The sequence below is a fragment of the Motacilla alba genome, chromosome 1 (genome assembly GCF_015832195.1).
Source record: "Motacilla alba alba isolate MOTALB_02 chromosome 1, Motacilla_alba_V1.0_pri, whole genome shotgun sequence".
Taxonomy (NCBI): domain Eukaryota; kingdom Metazoa; phylum Chordata; class Aves; order Passeriformes; family Motacillidae; genus Motacilla; species Motacilla alba.
The window spans coordinates 62,485,434-62,506,238 of NC_052016.1; the positions used below are offsets into that span (position 1 = coordinate 62,485,434).

General features: G+C 41.2%; 1 protein-coding gene across 3 annotated transcripts in view; it reads right to left on the minus strand.

The window, feature by feature from the left end:
* The window catches only part of FNDC3A (fibronectin type III domain containing 3A), a 110,889-nt gene extending 92,490 nt beyond the window's left edge, over positions 1-18,399 (minus strand). Inside the window, exons 1-2 of one of the 3 annotated variants that reach the window (XM_038134304.1) lie at positions 18,217-18,399; positions 864-992 (exon numbers count right to left, since the gene is read on the minus strand). In XM_038134304.1, the coding sequence (XP_037990232.1) occupies positions 864-965 (102 nt within the window). In that variant the 5' untranslated portion in view covers positions 966-992; positions 18,217-18,399. The other 2 variants (XM_038134217.1, XM_038134675.1) reach the window with 2 other exon arrangements.
* Positions 18,400-20,805: the final 2,406 nt, after the last annotated feature.

Below are 20,805 nucleotides of genomic sequence, written 5' to 3' on the forward strand. Positions count from 1 at the left end.
GATTTGTGAATCACAAAGAAATTCACAAAGGGTAAATCATGCCAGACAAACCTGGATGGCCTTCTAGTGTGAAATTACTAGCTTGGTGAATGAGGAGAGAGCATAGCTAATGTGTACCATGACTTCAGCAAGGCTTTTGACACTTTTGAATAACACAGAAACTGATGAAGCACAGAGAGAACATAGGCACCAAGGCAGACTGAAAACTGGACCAAATGCCAGTCTTGAAATGTTGTGATCAGCAGTGCAAAGTCTAGCAGGCAGCCATCCACTGGTCACCTGCTGCAGTGGCTGACACTGGGGCAGACAAGTAAAGATCTGGATGATGAGACAAAGTACATCATGAACAAGTGACACAAGTCCGAGTGAAGCAGCTGATGCACTAGATGGTTGCACTGCCATCGAGAAATACAAATTCAACAAGTGTCCAGGCAGACATTAACATACAAAAGCAAGTCCCACCATTCAAGCTACCCAGTTGTGAGCAAGTATCAGTCTGGAGATCATAGTTATTAGCACATGTTGTGCCTCAGTGACTATGTTCAACCATAGGGAAAGATCATGCAGTAATATAAATATATAACTTCCAAACTATGACACAGTCATAGCTTGACAACTTGGCAGCTGTTTGGTCCCATTCTTCCATGAAGAAGCTCTTCCACAACACAAGTTTTCTGCTTCATACTTCTTACAAATCTTATCTCTGCACCTGTTCGGCCTTCACCTCAATCTCTAACACACGTGAATGCCTAAAGCTGCACAAATATACTCCAGATGAAGGATTACTATATTTTACAATGTCAACATGTCAGTGACGTGTTGGAAGGAAAAAAAAAAACAAAACCATACTGAAGTTTCCTTACCTGTTGTGCTCCATCCCCACTAACAATAGGGGAAGTCAGAAGAGGGATTTCACTACTTATAATTGAAGTGGTATCCAGTAATGGTGGATGTTCTGCCATCATTGATGGTACACTAACTCACAGGATCACCTGCAAAGGCAAGTTAGTCAGATGGTTAAACTATATCAATATTTCTGAATAACTATCCTTAAAACATGTCTCACTTTAGAAATAACAACAACAACAAAATAAGTTTATGAGATTAGACACCGTAAGAAAGTATGTTTCCACAACAAGCAGCAATGACACTAGCCTGAAGGCAAGTTTTTGTCAGCTAGTACAAGCCTTAGTTACGTAGAGAGGGCGGTTTACACCCCCTCTAGCGGCTGAACCTCAGAAGAAGACAGATCACTATCCCGGAGCTAACAAACCTCAATCTTTAAACTTTGTAACAAACCAAGGTTTCAGCAAACTGGCACTGATGACAAAATGCCTATGGAGGAAAAAAAAAAACCAAAACAAAATCAAAACAAACCAAAACAAAACCAAAACAAAAAACAAACAAACAAACAAAAAAACCCATTTGCTTTAGAACTTACATGTATAGTGTTCTTGTTTATGTGACTGGTAAAAAAACAAGATATACTAACAGGAACACTTACTTTTTTTCTTTTTTAATAATCAACCCACTTTTCCTATTATTATAATGGATAAATACTTTAGGGACAACTCGTTACTAGGAAATGTTCTAGTGAGGCACAAATAGATGGATAATAATAATAAAAAAATCTTTTGCACAATCTGACATGTCATTTTAAAATTTATTAGATCCAGAAATTAAGCTGTGTCACTTTGATAACCAGAGGCCCTTTAATCAGCAGCTAAAACTTGGGGAGGAAGGGAAGAGATAATGCCCACACACACAATTGTAATCCTCATAACCATACTACAAAAAAGTCCTCACTTGCACACAATGAAAAGTTACAAGAAACCTGATAACAAGAAAAAAAGCTACAGAGGCAAGAGGCCCATGAAAGCAGTGATACACTTTAACTGAGGAATATCACATAACAAGGTTACAGAAAGCAGGATTCAGCCGAGCATTCCTTTCAATTATATTAACAAGTCACAAGGAACATGTTTTCTGATATTTTACATCTTAGTGCTATATGAAGACTGGATGGAAGAATTAAGACCAAAAAAGCTGAAGATTACTATTTTTCCATGTTGGAAATAAGTACTGCCACTCTAAGAATCTGCTTTTGAAATTGCATTTAATTTTGTCTAAAAAAAAAATCACTAAATTATATTGGTTTACTGTACTGGTCTTAACTCAATCCCAGCTAGACCTAGTACACTTAGGTTTTGAAATCAAAAAAGAATTAGATCAACAAGAATTGAGAAACTGATATTTCTTAACAAAACAGAAAGACAGATGGAAAGAATTCACTAGGGGTGAATGGCACATTCAGAATTCCCACAAGTTAATCACATTTTGCATCTGGAAACAGTGCTTTACATCAAACACAGACATAAGGATTAGGCTGAGAAGAAGCTTCTACAGTATTTCTAAAGCAGAATTGCCTCTCTTAGCCAGTATTTACAGTAGCCTGGTAAAAAAAAAAAAAAAAGTAAATACAGTTTTAGAGTTATACAGCCTGACAGCCAGCAGTGTTACAGGCTTTTTTGCCTTGTTAGTTTTGCCTTGGTATCGTGTGGCGACTGAAACTCCCTACAAAGACTTCCAAACTTCTAGTTCAGATATACTGTCTACTCATAAACAGAGACACTCACTGGTTACAGCATTAACTTCAAATGAAAAAATACCTGATGGTAATGGAAAAATAGGAGTGATAATGGAATAAAGCCAGCTTAATGACACTAACTTCAGTACCAAGCTCTAGAGATACTTGGTTAACCAGTACAGCTTACTACTCAAAAGCATCGTCTAAAACATCATCCCACCCAATGGACAGCTTTCACTCGCTTGCCCCTCTAGGGTAGATGTTGTAGCTCTGCTGCGGGTTGAAATCTGTAGTACAGCGCTCTCAGTACAACAGGTCTCACACATTAACAAAGCAGTACAGGCCTCTTGTGCAGAATTTTTTCCTACTATCCATCCTAAACTTCTCCTGGTGCAACCTGAGGACATTTCCTCTTGTGCTATCACCTGTTACCTGGGAGAAGAGACTGACCCCAACCTGGCTCCACCCTCCTTTTGGCAGTTGTAGAGAGTGATAATGTCTCTCCTGAGCCTCCTTTTCTCCAGACCTAACACCCTCAACTCTCTCAGCAGACCCTTCCCCAGCTCCTTTCCCTTCTCTGAACAGGCTCCAGCACTTCAGAGTCCTTGTAGTGAGGGACCAAGAACTGGACACATGGTTGAGGTGTGGCCTCACCAGTGCCAAGTACAGGGAGACAATCCCTGCCCTGGTCCTGCCGGCCACATTGCTGATCCAGGCCAGGGTGCCATTGGCCTTCTTGGCCACCTGGGCACACTCTGGCTCAGTTCAGCTGCTGTTGACCAGTACCCCCAAGTTCTCTTCCACTAGGCAGCTTTCCATTCTCCTGCACAGCTGTTTAATGGTTTGATTTGTATGAAATTAGGTTCCCAGAGGCACCCAAGTGCTTAGGTCAGTACTACACCTTCAGCACCCAGTTTTTAGTGCCTTAACTGAGACACAGCTAAATTCCATGTCTGAATTCAAGCATTTGATTTATTCTGGAGACAGAACACACTGCTCATTGATAAACCCTGACAGAAGGTACTATGTAGAATGTTATTCCTGACACCTTCTACAACAATAATAAAAGTGCTACCTGTCAGACTGTGTAATCAATCTAGGAAAAAAAATGTTTCCTTGACAATACAATATTAGATTTCTCTGCAATGTCACCGAACTAGTCTCAAAGACTAAAGGTTTAAACTTCACATCAATGGGGGTCCATACTACACGTTCATCAAAAGCCTTTCCCCCATCAGTAGTCGGGAGGCAGCAATCTGTACAAGTCAGTGCACGTAATACGGTCACACAGTAAGATGTGGCATGTTCACCCACTGCAGGTGCCTTTTTGTTTTGCTGCGAGGACAAAGAAAGACACCAATTTGAAAAGACTGAATGTGTGGCAGGAGAAGAAGTCAGCTAAAATGGACAAAAGGTTGGCATCGAGACAAACAGAAGTGCTCAATAAACATATCTTGGAAATAAATTATATCACATTCAATGCAAGGACCTCAAGTGTGTGCAGACAGAGCCTTTAGATCAGCAGATCCCAGTAGCTTGCATTCAAGACCTCTTGAAGACATTTACCTAGACCTTTGAAAAAGACTTGCAAATAATTTGGCAAGTCCTAGGAAAGTCTCAGAGGAAGATCTCTTTTCTGGAAGCAAAGTAGAAGTTTGCATTAAATACTGTGTTGTAAAAGGGACAATCTAGTCCTGTAAGCAAAAAATAATCTGAGGCCAACACTGGATGTTGTTTGTAAAGAACTACAATACAATTAAGATTGATTGAAAGAACCTTGTCCAATTAACTTCATATGAACCTTATGGTGATGGATATTGCTGAAAAAGGTACTAATAAGCAGACTGGAAAAACAACCTTAAAATCTTACTTGGCATTAGAGAGCATTTCTCTTTAATAGAAAAACAGAACAGATGGATTAAAACTGAATGGACAGTCCTTAAACATTAACAGTAAATACAGAGTTGTTGAGCCATGTGAGTTTCCAATAGCAAGGGAAGGTATCAGTTCTTGGCTTCTCATTACAGAACATGTTTTAATTTTTTCTGAGAGGCAAGTTAAAAAAAAGGAAGTAGAAAGGAAGTCTGGAAATGACAAGCAATGACAGTGATAAGAGACTGAGTCATTTCAGTCAACTAAAATGGCATGAATAGCTTAAAAAGTTAGGCATAGCAAAAAGTATTAATGCATAAAGGTAAAGATGCTCTTTTTAAAACTAAAAAGAATGAACATCCTGTGAAGGGTTGATTTTGACAAGGACAGAATAATAAAAGTGGACAGTCAAACACAGGCTTGCCAAAAGGCTTTATCAGTTATATCAACAGGTCTACCTCCCTTAGCAACATGAAGGGGAGGATATTTTTCCTGCCTCTGGCTACAAATACCTACCATCTCTACTGGAATAACTTCACAAGCTTTGTCTCCAATTTTCTGACTTGAAATTGCTGCTAACTGTTCCAAGTGTGAGCAACAACTTCTTGAACATATTGTTCCATACTGAAAATACTGAAAGCTAAGTATCTGCATACTGTAATTTCAGCCTTAATCCTCATAAAACTGCCCCACATGATGTAACTGTCCTCCAACTCCATCTAGTTTCTGGATATACTCAGGACTTAATGAGAGCTCAAGAAAAACAACTTGCATTCAGACAACAGGTAAGGTTCAGCCTGCAGAACCACTACAAACAATTCACTAGCCTATCATTAGATTTCCTGCACTATTGAAAACTTTGATGCAGCAGCCTTCAGAGGGGTAAAATAATATGCGGGATGAACCAAAGGATTTATTTAAGGCCTACTCACTGCACCATTCTTGCGGACATTAAAAGGGACCAGACAAGGAAGAGGACACGTTAGATGAATAGAGAGATAATTCTCAGTTGCTAAGCACAGAAGCAGCTGAGAAGTAATTTGCTACTGGTGGAGCATTAAATGCATGCTTATTTACAAATCTACACTGTTTCATGCACAGCAACAACTGCTGCATGAACAACTATTTCATTTCTTGTCTTGCTACTGCATATACTGAACTAGTAGCAGACATTCAGAGTCAATTCAGGACTAAACTCAGTCTACACTGAATCTGCCCTGAGTCTGTTCTACAATGCAAGGAAAGTACAGGGTCTCTTGAGATTACAACCAAATTGTGTAGGTTGATGCTTTGTACAAGACTTACATTGTCAGTGGGCTATTGCCCACTACCCCCACCTGAACTGCTATTTGAAAATACCTTGAAAGAGTTTTCTGAAGCCTATCGAAGCTGAAATAAAGTAAGGGTATCTAAATTTACTGGATTTGTTTAGACTCCAGGACTTATGCCTGAAGAACCTTTAAGGAATGAATTACACTAAGAAGGCAAAAGGCTAAATGATTTTAAAGCTCACAAACTGTGTTCCACTCCATCGTTCAGTAAGCAAGTTTGCTTTCCTGAACTGTAATGACAATTTAACTCAATCCTTAAATGCCTTCAGATTTGGTCATTTATAGTTTCTGTGGCATTACCCTCAAGTTGTAAAGCACAATACAACACTGCTTTTTACTCTGTCAGTTGTTCACTGAGGGTTAAGGAGTGTTGTAAGGCTGAGATCACTGGGCAGTGCATTCAGTGCATTTCCTCTGCACATGCAAAGGATCAGCATTTCTCCAAGAGACTAGCAGCTGACCTTAAGGATAGACTCTGAAAAACACATCAGCATTGTATCAGCTGGATCACCAAGATGATAAAACAACATGAGTCAGCAGCACATGTCCTGTAGCAAGGAAGGCATACGAGGCTGTATTAGCAGAGAAGTACAGCCAAAGGGCTGAGGGAGGTGATTATTCCCTGCTATTCAGTGGTAATAACCTGGAATCTGGGATACCACGTTCAGTTTTCTCTTCTCAGCCACCTCCTCCTCCTCATCCTCCCAGTGTAAGAGAGATGCCACAAAGACTGCTCCTGGGCTTAGGCCCACGAAAGACAGGGAGAAGCTAAGAGCACTAGAGTAGCCAGGGGTCACCTGCTAGCTGGATTCCACTGCCTGAAGGATGCTGGTTAAGAGCCTTAAATCAAACTCTTCCTGGAGGTGTGCTGCAAAAGCACAAGTGTTTGGACAATGCTCTCAGACACAAGGCATGACTCCTGAGGAGTCCTGGACAGTGCCAGTAGTTGGACTCTATGATCATGACAGGTCCCTTCCAACTCAGCATATTCTATGATTCTGTGATGGGCACGCACTGCACCATTGGAAATTCTGTCTGTCCATAAAGATAAAAAAAGGTATCTTGACAATGAGAGTGGTGTAGCACTGGCATACCTTGCCCTGGGAGGCTGCAAAATTCTTAATCCTGTAGATCAGTAGTCTCCAAAGAGCGGTAAACACAACCCAGCACAGGACAAACTCTTGGCATATGAGAAGAAAATATTTTTTGTCACTGATAAAATCCCCCTTTTAAACACTGGTTTTCATCTCTCTCTTATCCTTTTTCTTTTTTTTTTTTTTTTTTTTTTTTTTTTGCGTATGCTTTATCGTATAAATATATCAATAAAGTAGCATATGCATATAATTTAAAAGAGTACATCTATTGGAGGTGCATACTTAATACATTCTTTACTTACAGGGTGCATGACCAAAAAATTTGGAGACCAGTGCTGTAGAAAATCAAAACCTGACCATGTAAGGTCCTTAAAAAGGGCTGAAAAAGGCAATCTCCAAAGACCCTGTCAAGCAGAATCCTCCTATGAATTCCAGAATATTAGTCAAACAGAATGCAACACATAATGCTAAAGCTGAATGATTCACAGTAGGTCAGAACCCAGAGAGAGGACCACAGCTTGACTCCAAGCTCTTAAAAGCTATCAGATCCTCAATTCAAATTTCTAAGCAACAATGACAATGCTAATCAAAACTTGAACTTGGACACCTAAGGCTCAAACTTTGGAAGACATACACATAACTAACTCTGTCCATAACAGAACTGCTTTATAATCTGGCCTTTCTCATAAAAGAGGAAGGCTGCATTAGAGGAGAGTTACAAATTAAAAAGTTACTTTCACCTGGACATCCTACACAAACAAGATTTCCAGTTCAGCTGGGATATAGGCACTACCATAATAAGTGTAGTTGCAGCTAGTAACAGTGCTGTGTACAAGAAAACCATGTGGACCACTCCTTTCCTAGAGATGCACTGCTTCTGGTTATTGATTTTGATACAAAATATAATTAATTGATTTATTCACAACTAGAGGACTTATAAGGCCACTCTCCACAGTGGTATCACTGGTGCCTACTGAAGGAGAAACTAGCATTGCTGTTTTTTGCCTCAGTTTTGATGATTTACAGAGTACTGTTTCTCTACCTGCCTACGTATCATCACAATGCTTACAGCAACTGAATACTTTTTCACATCCTAATTCTGTCAAATCTAGTGAACAACAGACACAAACTTTTATTATTCCAGAGAGCCATTTGGAAGAGCTGTGAATTCTACACAACACAAGGACAGAAGTTTAGGCAGGGACAAGACAAAAGCACCTAACACAAAAGAGTGCAGCGTAAGAAACTGGCTCAATGAAATCAATACTAAATGTTTCCAAACTGCATGTTGCTCTTACACAAGAAGTAACAAACTCAGGGCTTTTCCACGATTTCTTTGTCAGTACTGCAGTTTCATACATGATTCAAGCAGTATCATATAACAGCTGCCAATTCCAGGTTGCAGTAAGGTGTGTTTTCCCAGTGGGTTCAGCACAGCAGAACAGGTGTGCATTCGTTCTTCACCTGGGTTTTCACGCAGCTACACTCCCCCAGGAACCACAGGCAGGGCCCATCCTCCAGTCCAGATAACTTCCAGTAAGAAATAAAAGCTTCTCTGAATAGGAGACAACACTTAGGTTTTGCCAAAGACCAAGGAATGAATTTACAGAACCTAAAAAACCATAAAACCATCACCCAATCCTAATGCATTAAATGCTTCAATTCTGTCTTCTCTAACATGGAGACAGCAGATGCACTTGAAAAACAAGCATCTCCAAAATGGCTGAAGCAAAAAAGCCAATCTGTCAAATCGGCCATCCAGTTCAGAACTTACGAGACAAGAGTGGACAAACAGAAGTGCCCAAGACCTACAAATATGCTAAAATGAGGAAAATTCTAGAATATTCCAATGCAGCCCTAGGGTGAGGAGGAAAGAACAAAGAATATACAACAGATGTTAGTAATATCACTTAATGCACTACTGGAAAAAGCTCAGATAGAGCGATGCAGCTGGTGTAGAAACATATTAGAATATAATTACCCAGAGATCCATAAGGTTGTAGCTGAGCTATTAAAGTTATGAAGCATGCTGAAGAGTTTTGTGCTTGTTTTTAAGAATCAGAACTGAGCAGAAGGATTTTAATTTCTCTCCCTCCCTGTACATTTACCACATTTTCCAGTCAAAGAGTTTCAGATGTGGCAATTACAGTACACCAACTTTTAAAGTTCTGAACTAAATATTTCAATTAATATGCAATTTATTTAAAATATACATTTTGTTCCTGATAAAGTATTTTCCTGTTTCAAAAATGTTTTCCTGGGACACTTGATAAAATGCTTTCCAACGGAACAGAGAAGGGTGATTTTTTTGTTAGAAGAAGAGTGTTGTGGAGAACATTTTTCTTTCACTAATTTGTCAACCTCCTTTTAAGTACAGTGAAAGTGGAATGGCTATTCCCTTCAGTGCTGGTCATAATACTAAAATCCCAGATAGGCAATTCAGGAAAATTATAAAAATAGTATTGTTTCATGAAGTAAATCAACAATGACAGTCACTTAAGAGTGAAGATACGCTAAAGGTTTTAATAATCACGGCAAGTTCCTATCAAAAAAAAAAAAGAATCTACAACATCTACCGTCAATATGGAAATACTTCAAACGTTGTCACAGATGCTCACTCAACGTAGTTCTCAAAGTCTGAGAAACATGATCCACAACTCCGTTCATTCTATCTGAACCACCAGAAGATGAACACTGGAAGGTGTAAAATTAATGCAGTAGTCATGTGAAGGAAACACTGACTGCTGAGCAAATGCAAGTGCATGTCAACAGCCAAACAGTTCTCTGATCTGACTCACGCCCAATAGTCACCCTCTGATCTACTCGGAGCGAGAACGGCCCAGCCCCACAACAGCAAACTTTAGCATTGTAGGTGTGTAGTGTGCTATAATAAATTAATACTTAGGTTACCTTCATACTCCAGACTATAAACTGCAATGATTTAGGAGCAGCTTCAAATGCAGTTCACGCATTCATGCCATGGGTACCATAACCTATATAAAAATGCATAGTAGATAATTGGAAATACCCCAGCTGTTCAAGTTCAATGCATTCGTATTCATAAGCCAGCAGTTTTTGAATCTGAGCCAAAGAGGCTAAGTTTTTAATAGTAGCTGATGTAGGAAACTAAACTTTTGAAGGTGAAGACTACAGAGAGGAAAAACTAGACAGTTATAAACCAGTCATCCATAAAGGGACAATATGTTCATGGACACTTAGTAGCTCAGCTTGCCCAGCACAAATGCTGGATGCTTGACTGTGCACAGTAAGACCAGTGCAACCGAAACTCTTCAAAACACTGCATTCTGGTTTTAAATGTTGTTGTTGTTGTTATTGTATTATTTAAAAACCATCCACAATCCTTATCTGGATGAAGTACATGTAACTTGAAGCTGTTGCCTATGAAGAATTCAGTACTTCCCACTTATTTGCCTGATCCTCTTGTACCTTCAAAGAAGTCTAAGCTTTTAGTAAGGGGTAAGTGCAAACCTAACACAAATTGGAATTATCTGTTAATTTTACTTGGAACTACTTTGATAGCATGCATTTTACAATCAAAGAGCAAACTGTCAGCAGCCAGGTGCAAACCCATACCTAGTCTTTAGCAGGCACATAAATCCACTGCACTGACACACACAGGGTACAATACTGTGACCTCCTTTGTCTTGGAGAACATCTTCCATTTGGATACTCATGGGAATCATCCTCAAAAAGAAACGAGGAGAATGAACTGCATACTGTATTTTTGCACCACTTGTAAAAATTGGCAATGCAATTCCACTTTATTTATGCTACACTGATCCAAACTATGTTTTGTTTTACACTCTTATAACTCTCAAGAATTTCCTTAAACCCTTCTAGTTTTACTTTTATACCAGCAAAATTAGATTCTTCTAAGCTTCTGCCAGGACTGGATTTCCTTCAGTTTGTTTTCTAAAAATCACATGGCTTCAAAACCAGCTTGGCCTTTCCCACTTAACTGTTACTTTTGCCTTCATTTCTGTTTAATAACATGCTTAGCTTTTGAGAAAACAATCAAATTCAATGCCAAGAATCAAGCTACTTCCTCATTTGTCACTGACTCCCTTTTCTCAGAGGCTGTGACTAGCAATGAGAAATTTCCAAAACAATTTTTCATATGATACCTTTAAGGCAAACTAAAAACATGGATATATATTTTATTACTAAAATAATAAGACCTGCAACTGGTCAGTGAGATAAATTTATTGCAGAGACAGCTGCTGGTGTTGGAGCTACAAAGAGTGTATGACTCAAGCAGAATGAGCAGTTTTAAAGAACTCTTATGAAACAGCTTTTTCCTGCTCATTCTGAAAAATGAAAACTGCGCTATCCAAATGTAAGGTGACGTAGGATCAATGAGGCTACAAGTCTAAGAGACTTTAAAACTTCTCTCCACTGATTATTCTGGAAAAGCTGTAGACCTCTGCTTCCATAAGGAACAGGACAACAACAGAACATGATAAATCAAGGCAGACATAGGAAAACTACTTCCCAAGAGCAAAAATTCACCAAAAAAGGTCTTTTGAGGCCTAACAATCACATTTGAAGGGCATTCAATAATCAAGAATTTAAACTCCTCTATGTCAGTTCTGCTAAATCATTTTAGCAGATCCCACTTGCACCACTGTAAGCAACTGGTCAACAAAGTGAGTTAAACTGTAGGACAGATGCAGTTTAAAATTAATCATACAAGAATTGGTCAGTTTTAACACAGAAGCTTCCTGATTGACTTTACACAAAAAATGTGCAAATACACAAGTGAATGTGAAATGTAAGAATAAACAGAGAAGAAGTGCTTCAAGAGGAACTGCTTCAGCCAGTGTCAATGCATCACATTCATGAAGCTACAGATCATGATAGTAAAAAGGTCAAGAGGCACCCCATTAGGTGCTTCACTTTCCTAATACTAAACTCAGTCACAATGGTACTGAAGCAGTTACTTGTGTCCCACAGGGGAAAAAAACAAACAAACAAAAAAAATCTGGTCAATCAGTATCTCAACCTGAATGCAACTCTTGAAGTCTGAATGTGCTACTCACTCAAGAGTTCTCCAACAGAGGAGTATCTGCAACTACTGAAGGGGAAGACCAGCAAAACGAGCAGGTTTCTCAGGTGATATTAGCAAGCCCTTCTCCCAAGTTCCACACCATCCTCCTAGAAAAGTTTTAGTTAATCAAAACACCATGAAAGCAACTAGTCTGATTGCCCAATCAAGTCAAGAGGACAAAGCTGCTCTTAGCTTCCTCTTTTACATATGAAGTTGAAACGCTTAATAGCTGTCAATTTGTTACCAACAATACAGTCACAAAGTCAGAAACTGATTTGTTTTGAGCTGTATTGCCATGATGTACATACTTAAATGCACTAGGGTACTTTTAAGATCTGTTATTTTATTTATGGCAACTTATCCTCGCCATTGAAATGCCACTGAACGGACTGTACAGATAAACTAATATTCTTAAATAGGGGCAGTCAAGTTATTAGCAAGCCTGAACAAATTAAAACAAAATACATTTCAGCTGCATCTATGATTAATCATTGCCAACAAGCAATGCTTACTTCCACAGCTTCTTTTAGTCCTAACTTCTTAGTACCTCATTTCAATATCTTCAATCCACTTTCATACTAGACTAAATGGGTAAATACTTGTCTTACAGTGTCATCCTCCCAGTTTACATTTTTAATAGCCTGTACAGGATCTGAAGAGGCATGGTAACTCTTGTGTTTTATGACATTTATTCTTACTGTAGAAAGCCCCCAACAGTCTATCAATACATATTTTTAAATATTACTGCATATAATCACAGCTCTCTCTCATAGTCAAGACATAGAAGTCACCAAAATTCGTGCTGAACCTTCTTATCCATTCAATTTCTGCTTAAGATTAGTTTCCAGATACCTGCACACTTTTTGCAGACCTTTACTACTTGATTTGATATCCCTACCTAAAATGTGTTCCTCTGCCACAGAGTAAAATTACTTGACTTGTTATTCTGTTTTCTCCATTTCCTTCTGTGAAATTATCTAGTAGATAAAGTTCTTCCAGTTAAAAGGACAACAAACTACAAAAAACCAAAACCTTGCAGCTTAAAAACTGGAACTTCAAGAAGAAGGATTTATTTTATAATCAAAGGAGTAAGACCTGGTATGGAGTATGCTTCGTTAGTGAGGGAAGATGAGACAACAGCTGGGCAGCAGCCCATGCTTTTGGGATCCTGTATACCACAGACATTGGGTCTATACACTGGGAAACTCAACTCCATTTACAAGGGACTATTTACACTTGTGAACTACAGATTTTTTTTTTACTTTTTACTGCTGGTAACAGTAAAGCTCAAGGCTTGCTATGTTCTTTTTCACTTCAAGTTATTCAAAATCAAAAGCAAGAAAGAACTGAGCTTCACAGATTTAAATTCAACCAAGGTACAGAAAATTCAAAGCAGATTCAAAAAGAACTGTTATGCAGAAGGTAAAGTTAACATTCGTGCCCTGCATATTCCTTTTCACTTCCAGTTACAGAATAAAGTTACTACCTATCCATGCCTGTCACAGCATAAACCCTTTCGTACCTTGCTGAAGACATTTATTACATCTTAGGGCTGTGCTCTTCTTATTAATGGCTAATAAAAATTACTTCTACTGGTCAAACTGGGATTGCAAACTTGTAGATAATTTAATTTTTGACAACGTGCTGTGCCCCAAGTCATTCAATATATAGTAAGGTACAATATTTTCTACTGTCTACAAATGCAGAATTTTGCAGTGTATCATCTCATGTGTCCTAAATGCTTTGGAACAACTCTGGCAGCAAACTGGGGGGAGGTACACCATAGGCATATTAAGTGTTCCTGATCAACTTCTGTGGACTGGTGGTGGGGTGGTGTTTGATGCCCAAAGTACTAAAACAAAAGAGAGGATACCAATGTTAGCCTAAGTGATGTTTTGACTGCAGAACAGCATGAGCAGAAGGTCCACATATCCTGAAAGAGTAGAAAAATTAAAGGGAGACAAAAATATTAATTCTGTTAAGAACTCTGGTAGATTTATTGGTAGGTCTGATGAGACTGAGGCCAACAAATATGCTTGCCTAGACATAAACAGTGAAAGTTTACTTGGAGCCATGAACAAAGAGGGCTAAGCAGGTCCAGTCTAACTCAGTTTGAAATGTGCTGTGAAGACATCACAAATGAGCATGGTGCTGAAGTTTTAATCAGGTATTTAGAAAATAAAAGGATATTTCATTCTTGAGCTACTGCAATTCTGAATACAAAAGCTTTCTAAAACAATACATCCAAGAAGAGTAATAACACAGTGCTCTACACAACTGTGCCACCAAAGTGAAGACCAACAGTTTCTGCAGCATGTGTTGTAACCAAAACAGATTATCAGTACAACCAAGAAAAAGTGCATAACCTAACAAGTGAGTGCATCAAGAGTCCACCATGAAAGGAACAGCTAAAAATTCTATTTAATTATTGACAAAAGAGCATAGCAAATGCTATTTTAATTTACATTTCATTAAGGTCATCTAGGACAGGTTCGCAAAAAGTCTGGAGATTTTCAGTGGTTACAGGCTCATGAGTGTGTCAGCAGCTGGAATAGGACCAGATTCCTGGGGGGCAAACAAAATGACTTTGAAAACATTTGTTCCATCTGAAACCAAATGCAAATTAATTGGAACAATTGAAGACGACAACCTACAAGAAACATGTAATAGTATTAAGCGTTACAGACATTTCCTAAACATCCTGTGACCTCATCAGCCCTACAAAATACAGACCTGAGGATGACAGTCCAAAATACTACTGGACATAAACACAACGATTAAACTTCATGAATAGAGAAAATTAATAAAAAGGCTGGTAGTGTTTTTCTATTGACATCAAGTGAACACCAGCATTAAGAAAGCTCAAAGTTTACTGTATATGGCAAAGAACAAGCAAAAAAACCAGTCATTTCTGTAGCTCAGGAAACATTGCCCCCATGAGCAAAATAAACATTGTTCATGTTTGCTGAACAGAAAAAGCAGTGCACTCATTCCAAACTATTATTGCTTTCCTGAGATACAGACAGTATCTTTTAGTTAAACTAAAAACTTGACAGTCCAAGTCAAATCCATTTTTACTCAGATCTGGTCCTACAGGACAAGCATCAGCTCTCAATTCAACTCATGCACTCTAAATTGCAGTGAAGTTGAATTTTACTACAAATTGCCTGGGAATTTCTCCAAGCCAACAGTTTTAAAGAAATCAATGATAAAATATAGAAGCGTTATTGACACCTATAACAGAGAGAATCCAATTCAAATCCTAGATAACAGAAATGCATTGATGGAACATGACACTATCTGTAGACATTTTAGCAGAGATTGAACTAGAAATCCCACAACAATTAGACAGTGGTGGTCAAAAAAGATACTGAGTTGCTAGAAGAAGATAAGAATTCCTGAGGTTCCAGAAGGCACTGACAAGGAGCAATGGTGCAAACAATGGTGCAAACAACACTGTCTAGGAAGTAGGCCTCCATCCTCACAAAAACTGGCTTTTCTGGTATCTGTTTGTCTGGGAATGAACAAGACTGCATGTTTGCCAGTTCATCCCAAAAAGGGAGATGGGACTGGGTTACGGCCACTGACACTGACAGAGCCATCAACAGACAATCAGAACAGCAGCACACAACACCTTCCCGGCATTCAGTATTTCTAGAGACCGACACATGTACAACAGCATACACTATTGCAGAAGTGACGTGCCAGCAAAGGAAATTGTGGCATCACCTAAAAGCATTTAGATGTTAAAACCATCTAGGAGAAAGTACTGACAAGGATGAAGAGTTGAATCTCTCGTCAAGTCAGGCTTTAAGAGTTTTTGTCAAGTCCTAAGACAGAACAGTGCAGAAACATATTCAATTTAGCAGTTAAAGCTACAATAACAATTCTAAAGGATCTCTTTGAGATCTTCAGCCAGAATGATCATCAGCATCACACTGAGTTAGTCGATGGAGGTCCAAATTCAAGTAAAATTAAATGGCCATGAAGCAAAGGTTAACAAAGAAAAGCATCTCAAGATGCACAGAACTCACAGCCCAAAGCAAATGAGTTACTAGTCCAAATCATAATCCAAGTTTCTGCAGCTCCATTACATCACTGCCTATAAAAATCTAAAGCTTTTGAGTCTTAAGTTTGCAAACTAGTAGAAACTTCAACTTGAAAAAGGTAGAAATGCCATTAATGGACTGAAACTAGGTAACTAGTGCTGGGTGTAATGACCTGACCCTCAGGAAACTCATACACCCAGAGCTTGTCATACAGCAAAAAGCATCAGAAGAGCTCCATTTGCCCTGAGAAAAACCTGAGACGCTCACCTAATTCTGCTTTAATATTATCATCTACAGTAGTCAGCCTGTGACTCTGCTCAAAGCCGATTGCTCACCCCCTGACCAAGTGAGCTAAGCAACAGATCACTGAGTCCCGGCCTTTCTGAGGACAAGGATCTCTGTCTCTCTTAACCAGGGCTTCATCTGTTAAAAATCAGCGTCCAGTGCCCCTGTGGAATTCATACAGCACATCAACTTCCTCCCACAAAGTCACCAGAAAAAATCATTCTGCTGAGTGATTTTGAATGAATTCAGTTTGCACAAACAGCTCCCAGATTCAACATATGTGTGTCAAGATAACTTGTGTACACAGAGTGACTTTAGATTAGATGTCATGGTTTCAGACTTGACCAGCACCCTTCTTGCTCCCTCATGCTCAGTAGAAACACTGGCTGTCAAGAACTGTATCCAATTTGCCAACATTGAGACCTGGAGATACTCAGCTACTTCTGACTTTCACATGTGTGTACAGCTTTCTCCCTACCTGAGAGCCTGCTACTTCCCCATTCATGATGTGATTAAATTTCGTAATTATCTGAGACCATTTCCTTAAAAAATGAAAAAGAGACAGAAAAAAATGTAACTGATCATCCTCTCTGAATTTTAAGGACCACTGATTTGCTGTGACTCATACTATTTCACAACACAGAAAATAAACACATCTTCGGACGCAGATTCACATCAGTTAAATTTCTACGCTGTATAAAGCAGAAAGTTTCCCATTGCCATAACAACAAAACAGCTTCTTAAAAGCAGAAAGTGTAGCAGAACTGGGTCCTACAGCTTCTAAGACAGAAGCTGCCAAGTACTCAGCGGAAAAAAATTAGAGATTTTCAGTCTCCTTGAAAATTTAAGGCATTTCTAATCAGGTATGTATTTGATCAAATGCAGAGTGAAATTCTAAAAACAAAGAACATTTCACAGAAATTACTTCGTAACGTGAAATGTTCTAGAATAACACTTGACATGCAAGGTGGCTAATAAAATGCCTTTGACAGGGTTAAACAAATGACTAATACGTTTTGAGGTGCCATTTATAACATTTTCTCCTACCAAATACATTTTCTCTTGTTTCTGCTGCCTAATTTCTTAACTTCGCACAATAAAAATCAGCTGAAAAGTTTCATTTTTGGTTTTAGTTGGTTTCACTTTCTAAGTTGCCTGGAAGCAACGAAAAGTTTCTGTTTAGGTTGGGCGATATTCAGGGAGGGGGGAATCGGGAGCAAATCTGGCTGAAAGAATAATGCCTCTGCTAGGAGTCGGCTAGATTATTAGTACCGTGTTTTCGGGCAGACTGTTTTATCTACATAGAGACGCTCAATCCATTCAGCTGGGCTTTATGAGGGAACCTTTACGGCTTAGGCGGAGAGCAACAACAACAATAACAACAATAACAACGAGAAAGAGGTGTCGAGCACCACCACTGCCTTCTCCTCCCCGCCTGTCACAGCCGGCTCAGCTGTTCTGGTCGCGCTCCGCATCTGCTTCTTTCTCCGGCTCAACCACCGCCTCCTCCCGCGGCCGCCGCGCCGCAGCCCGGCGCTGACAGCGGGCGGATCCCCGCGCCCCGGCCGACAGAGGCACCTCCGAGCCACGGAGGGGAGGGAGACACAAAGTTTCTTTCGCGGGGCTCCGTCGGAGGCGCCGGCTCCCGGTGCTGCCCGGCGGGGAGCGCCGCTCCTCAGGCACCGGGGCAGGCAGCGGCGCTGCCCCCGTCCCCTCGCACCCCTCTCGCCGCCCCGCGGAGGGGAAGGCGGCGGTTCGCCAGCAGCGCCTACTCACCGCCATGGCCCCGCGGCTCTCCCGGCTAACGGTCCGCGCTCCGCCGCCAGCGGGCAGCGGCGCCGAGGCGGGGAGCGCCAGGGGGAGTTCCCGATGGCGCAGCTCGGGCAGGGGCGGCGCTTCCCCCACCCCTCTGCCCGCCCACTCGAGGTACCTGCCCTCCGGCCGCCGCCGCTCCACCGCCTCTTCCTGCCCTCCCCGCGGCTGTCACTGCCTCCCGCTCCCGCCGCCGCCCCCGCCCCGCCGCCTCAGCGCTGCCCGCCGCCTCGCCCCGCCGCGCGCGGCCGCCATCTTTGGGGGGGGGCTGGGGGGGCCGCGAGGGGGCAGTTGGGTCTGGCGCGCAGTGCGCCTGCGCGGAGTCCTCCCGTGCGGGTGGGCGGGGGCGTCGGCCGGAGAGAGAGGCGGGGCCATCTGGTGTGGGCGTGGCTTGTGGCCTGTGGGGGCGTGGTCTATGGGAGGGCGTGGCCAGCGGGGGCGCGGAGGGATCGGTGGGGTCTGTGGGGTTGGTGTTGGGGTCGGTGGGGTTGGTGTTGGGGTCGGTGTCGGTCGTACCAGGGCCTTGACCTTAGCCTATACTGACATCTGGGGTCAGGGCTTGCTTGTGTAAGCCCTGCTTAGAAATAACAAAACGTCTCTACATTATCAGCCCTCCGTTCAGCACAAACCCAAACCACAGCCCCAAACCAGCCACTGTTTAGAAATTTAACTCTATCCCAGCCACACCCAACACATATTCCACCCCTTATTCCATACTCATATTCCACCCCTTATTCCATACTATTTACACCGTGGCCAGACCTCCCAGTATTCAATACAACTTCACTAGCCACCATCCTACTTTGCATAGTGTGATACAATACACAGGTGTCATTCTGTGAGTTGATGGACCACCCTTGCAAAATGTCCATAAAATGTCCTTTGAGTTCATGTAGTCCATGACTTTGGGTTCCATCAGTTATGGTAGTCACTCGGGATGGCAGAAGTGTGTTTTGAGGAGATACTGTGCACCAAAGCCACGTCACTGGTGCACTTGCACTGCTTCTTGTAAGGCTTATTCTCAGTTGTTTAATGTGGTTTCTGCAGTAGTAATTCCTGTAATATGCAACTCAAGCCATGGGGGTTTGCCCGGGCTGGGCTCTTGCTGAGTGGAGTGAAGGGTAGGAAGGGTTGCCTGTTTCCTATACAGGCATTATCACAGTGAAAGTCAAAGGGTGGACGCTGAGCGCCTGAGGTGTCCCCTGCCTGCTGCCCAAGCATGTCTTGTCCAACATCAGAGAGGAAAGAAGAAGAAATGTGCTTTTCCAGGAACTTGTGCAGGGAGGTACTATCTTCCCTCAACACCTGCAATGTTCAGCTGGTGTCCTGAATGCTAATTTGTGATTATCCTTTGCTTAGTGTTTGTCCCTTCTGCTGTTATGGATCAAAATTATTTTACTACAGTGTTTGGCTTAATGACCTTCTGCAGCAGTGGATCAAACCGAATGACATGTTTTATAAAGTGGTTTCGTTAATTTTTCTTAAAGCTCTCTGTTATTAACTTACTAAGTTCCTATTTCTCTTGCATTTCAGCAGTGTTCATATAATTTTGATAGCTTCATGGCAGGCAGAAGGTACCTATCAACAAAGAAGGCACCTATCAACAAAGGATGCACCAACCAATGTTTGGTCATCACCCGGTTCCTCCCTTTCCCAAATGCAGAATTTTAATGGTGAATAGCATACTAGACTGTGATAGCTCAGATCTCAAAAACTAGATAGACTTGGGGCTGATCAATATTTGGATGAGCTACCTCGTTAGATACTGCGGAAAATGCTGCTGGTGATTCATTCAGCGGCATACTTCTGCCTATGAGTCAGGGCTGAACAAATGCCACTGCACAGCATTAGTGGGTCGTACCATTCAGGGGCATAAACTGGAGATTTTTGCCAGTTACAGCTGTTGGAAGATCCCTGATTTTCCTGCCTTATTCCAATTTCAGTACAGCTTTCCAGAGCTGGCTAGCAGTTGTGGCGGAATCCAGCAAAAGGTTTCCACGCTTCCTTTTGTCAGGCACCACTCACTGGCGGCAGTGGGGCCAAGAACAGCAGTGGCAGCAGTGCCCATGGGCACCACTGCAGGCAGCCACAGATCCTGGCTTTGTGTCAGAGTGTCCAGTTTGAACTGATGATGCACTGATTGTATGTGCCCCACTGCTGAGAGCCCTGGGAGGGAACATCCTTCATTCCTCCTCCTGGCTTCCCAGCCCTTCATTCCTTCCTTCCTCCTCCTGGCATTCCAGGGCTGATTGCTCGCATTTCCCTTGCAGGTAAAATCAAGAAATCTGTGCAGTGTTTTGAGTGTATGGGTGCAGACACAGAGCTGGGACAGGGAATAGATGAGAGTTTAGGGTTCTTCTCCCCATCCAAAGGCCTGGTGGTGTGTACATTTGCAGTACATGGCACAGTCCTTCAGCTTTTCCTTCCTTTTTAGCTCACAGGTGTATAAATAAGTGTATATTAAATTCCATTTTCTGCTGGAAACCTGGTTAAAGTCACCTAGAAATCATTCTGAATAATATTAAAAGTGGGTGTAAGGCATTGGGAACCAGTATAAGGACCTCTTTGTCTCTCTTTAGGGGCTTGTGAATAAATGGATTTTTCTGAACCAAAACTAGATTAGAGTTATTTACAAACCTAAGTTGCCTGTATGGTTCTCAGGTACTTCTAGATAATTGACCAAATGCTTTTGCTTTCATCCACTCCA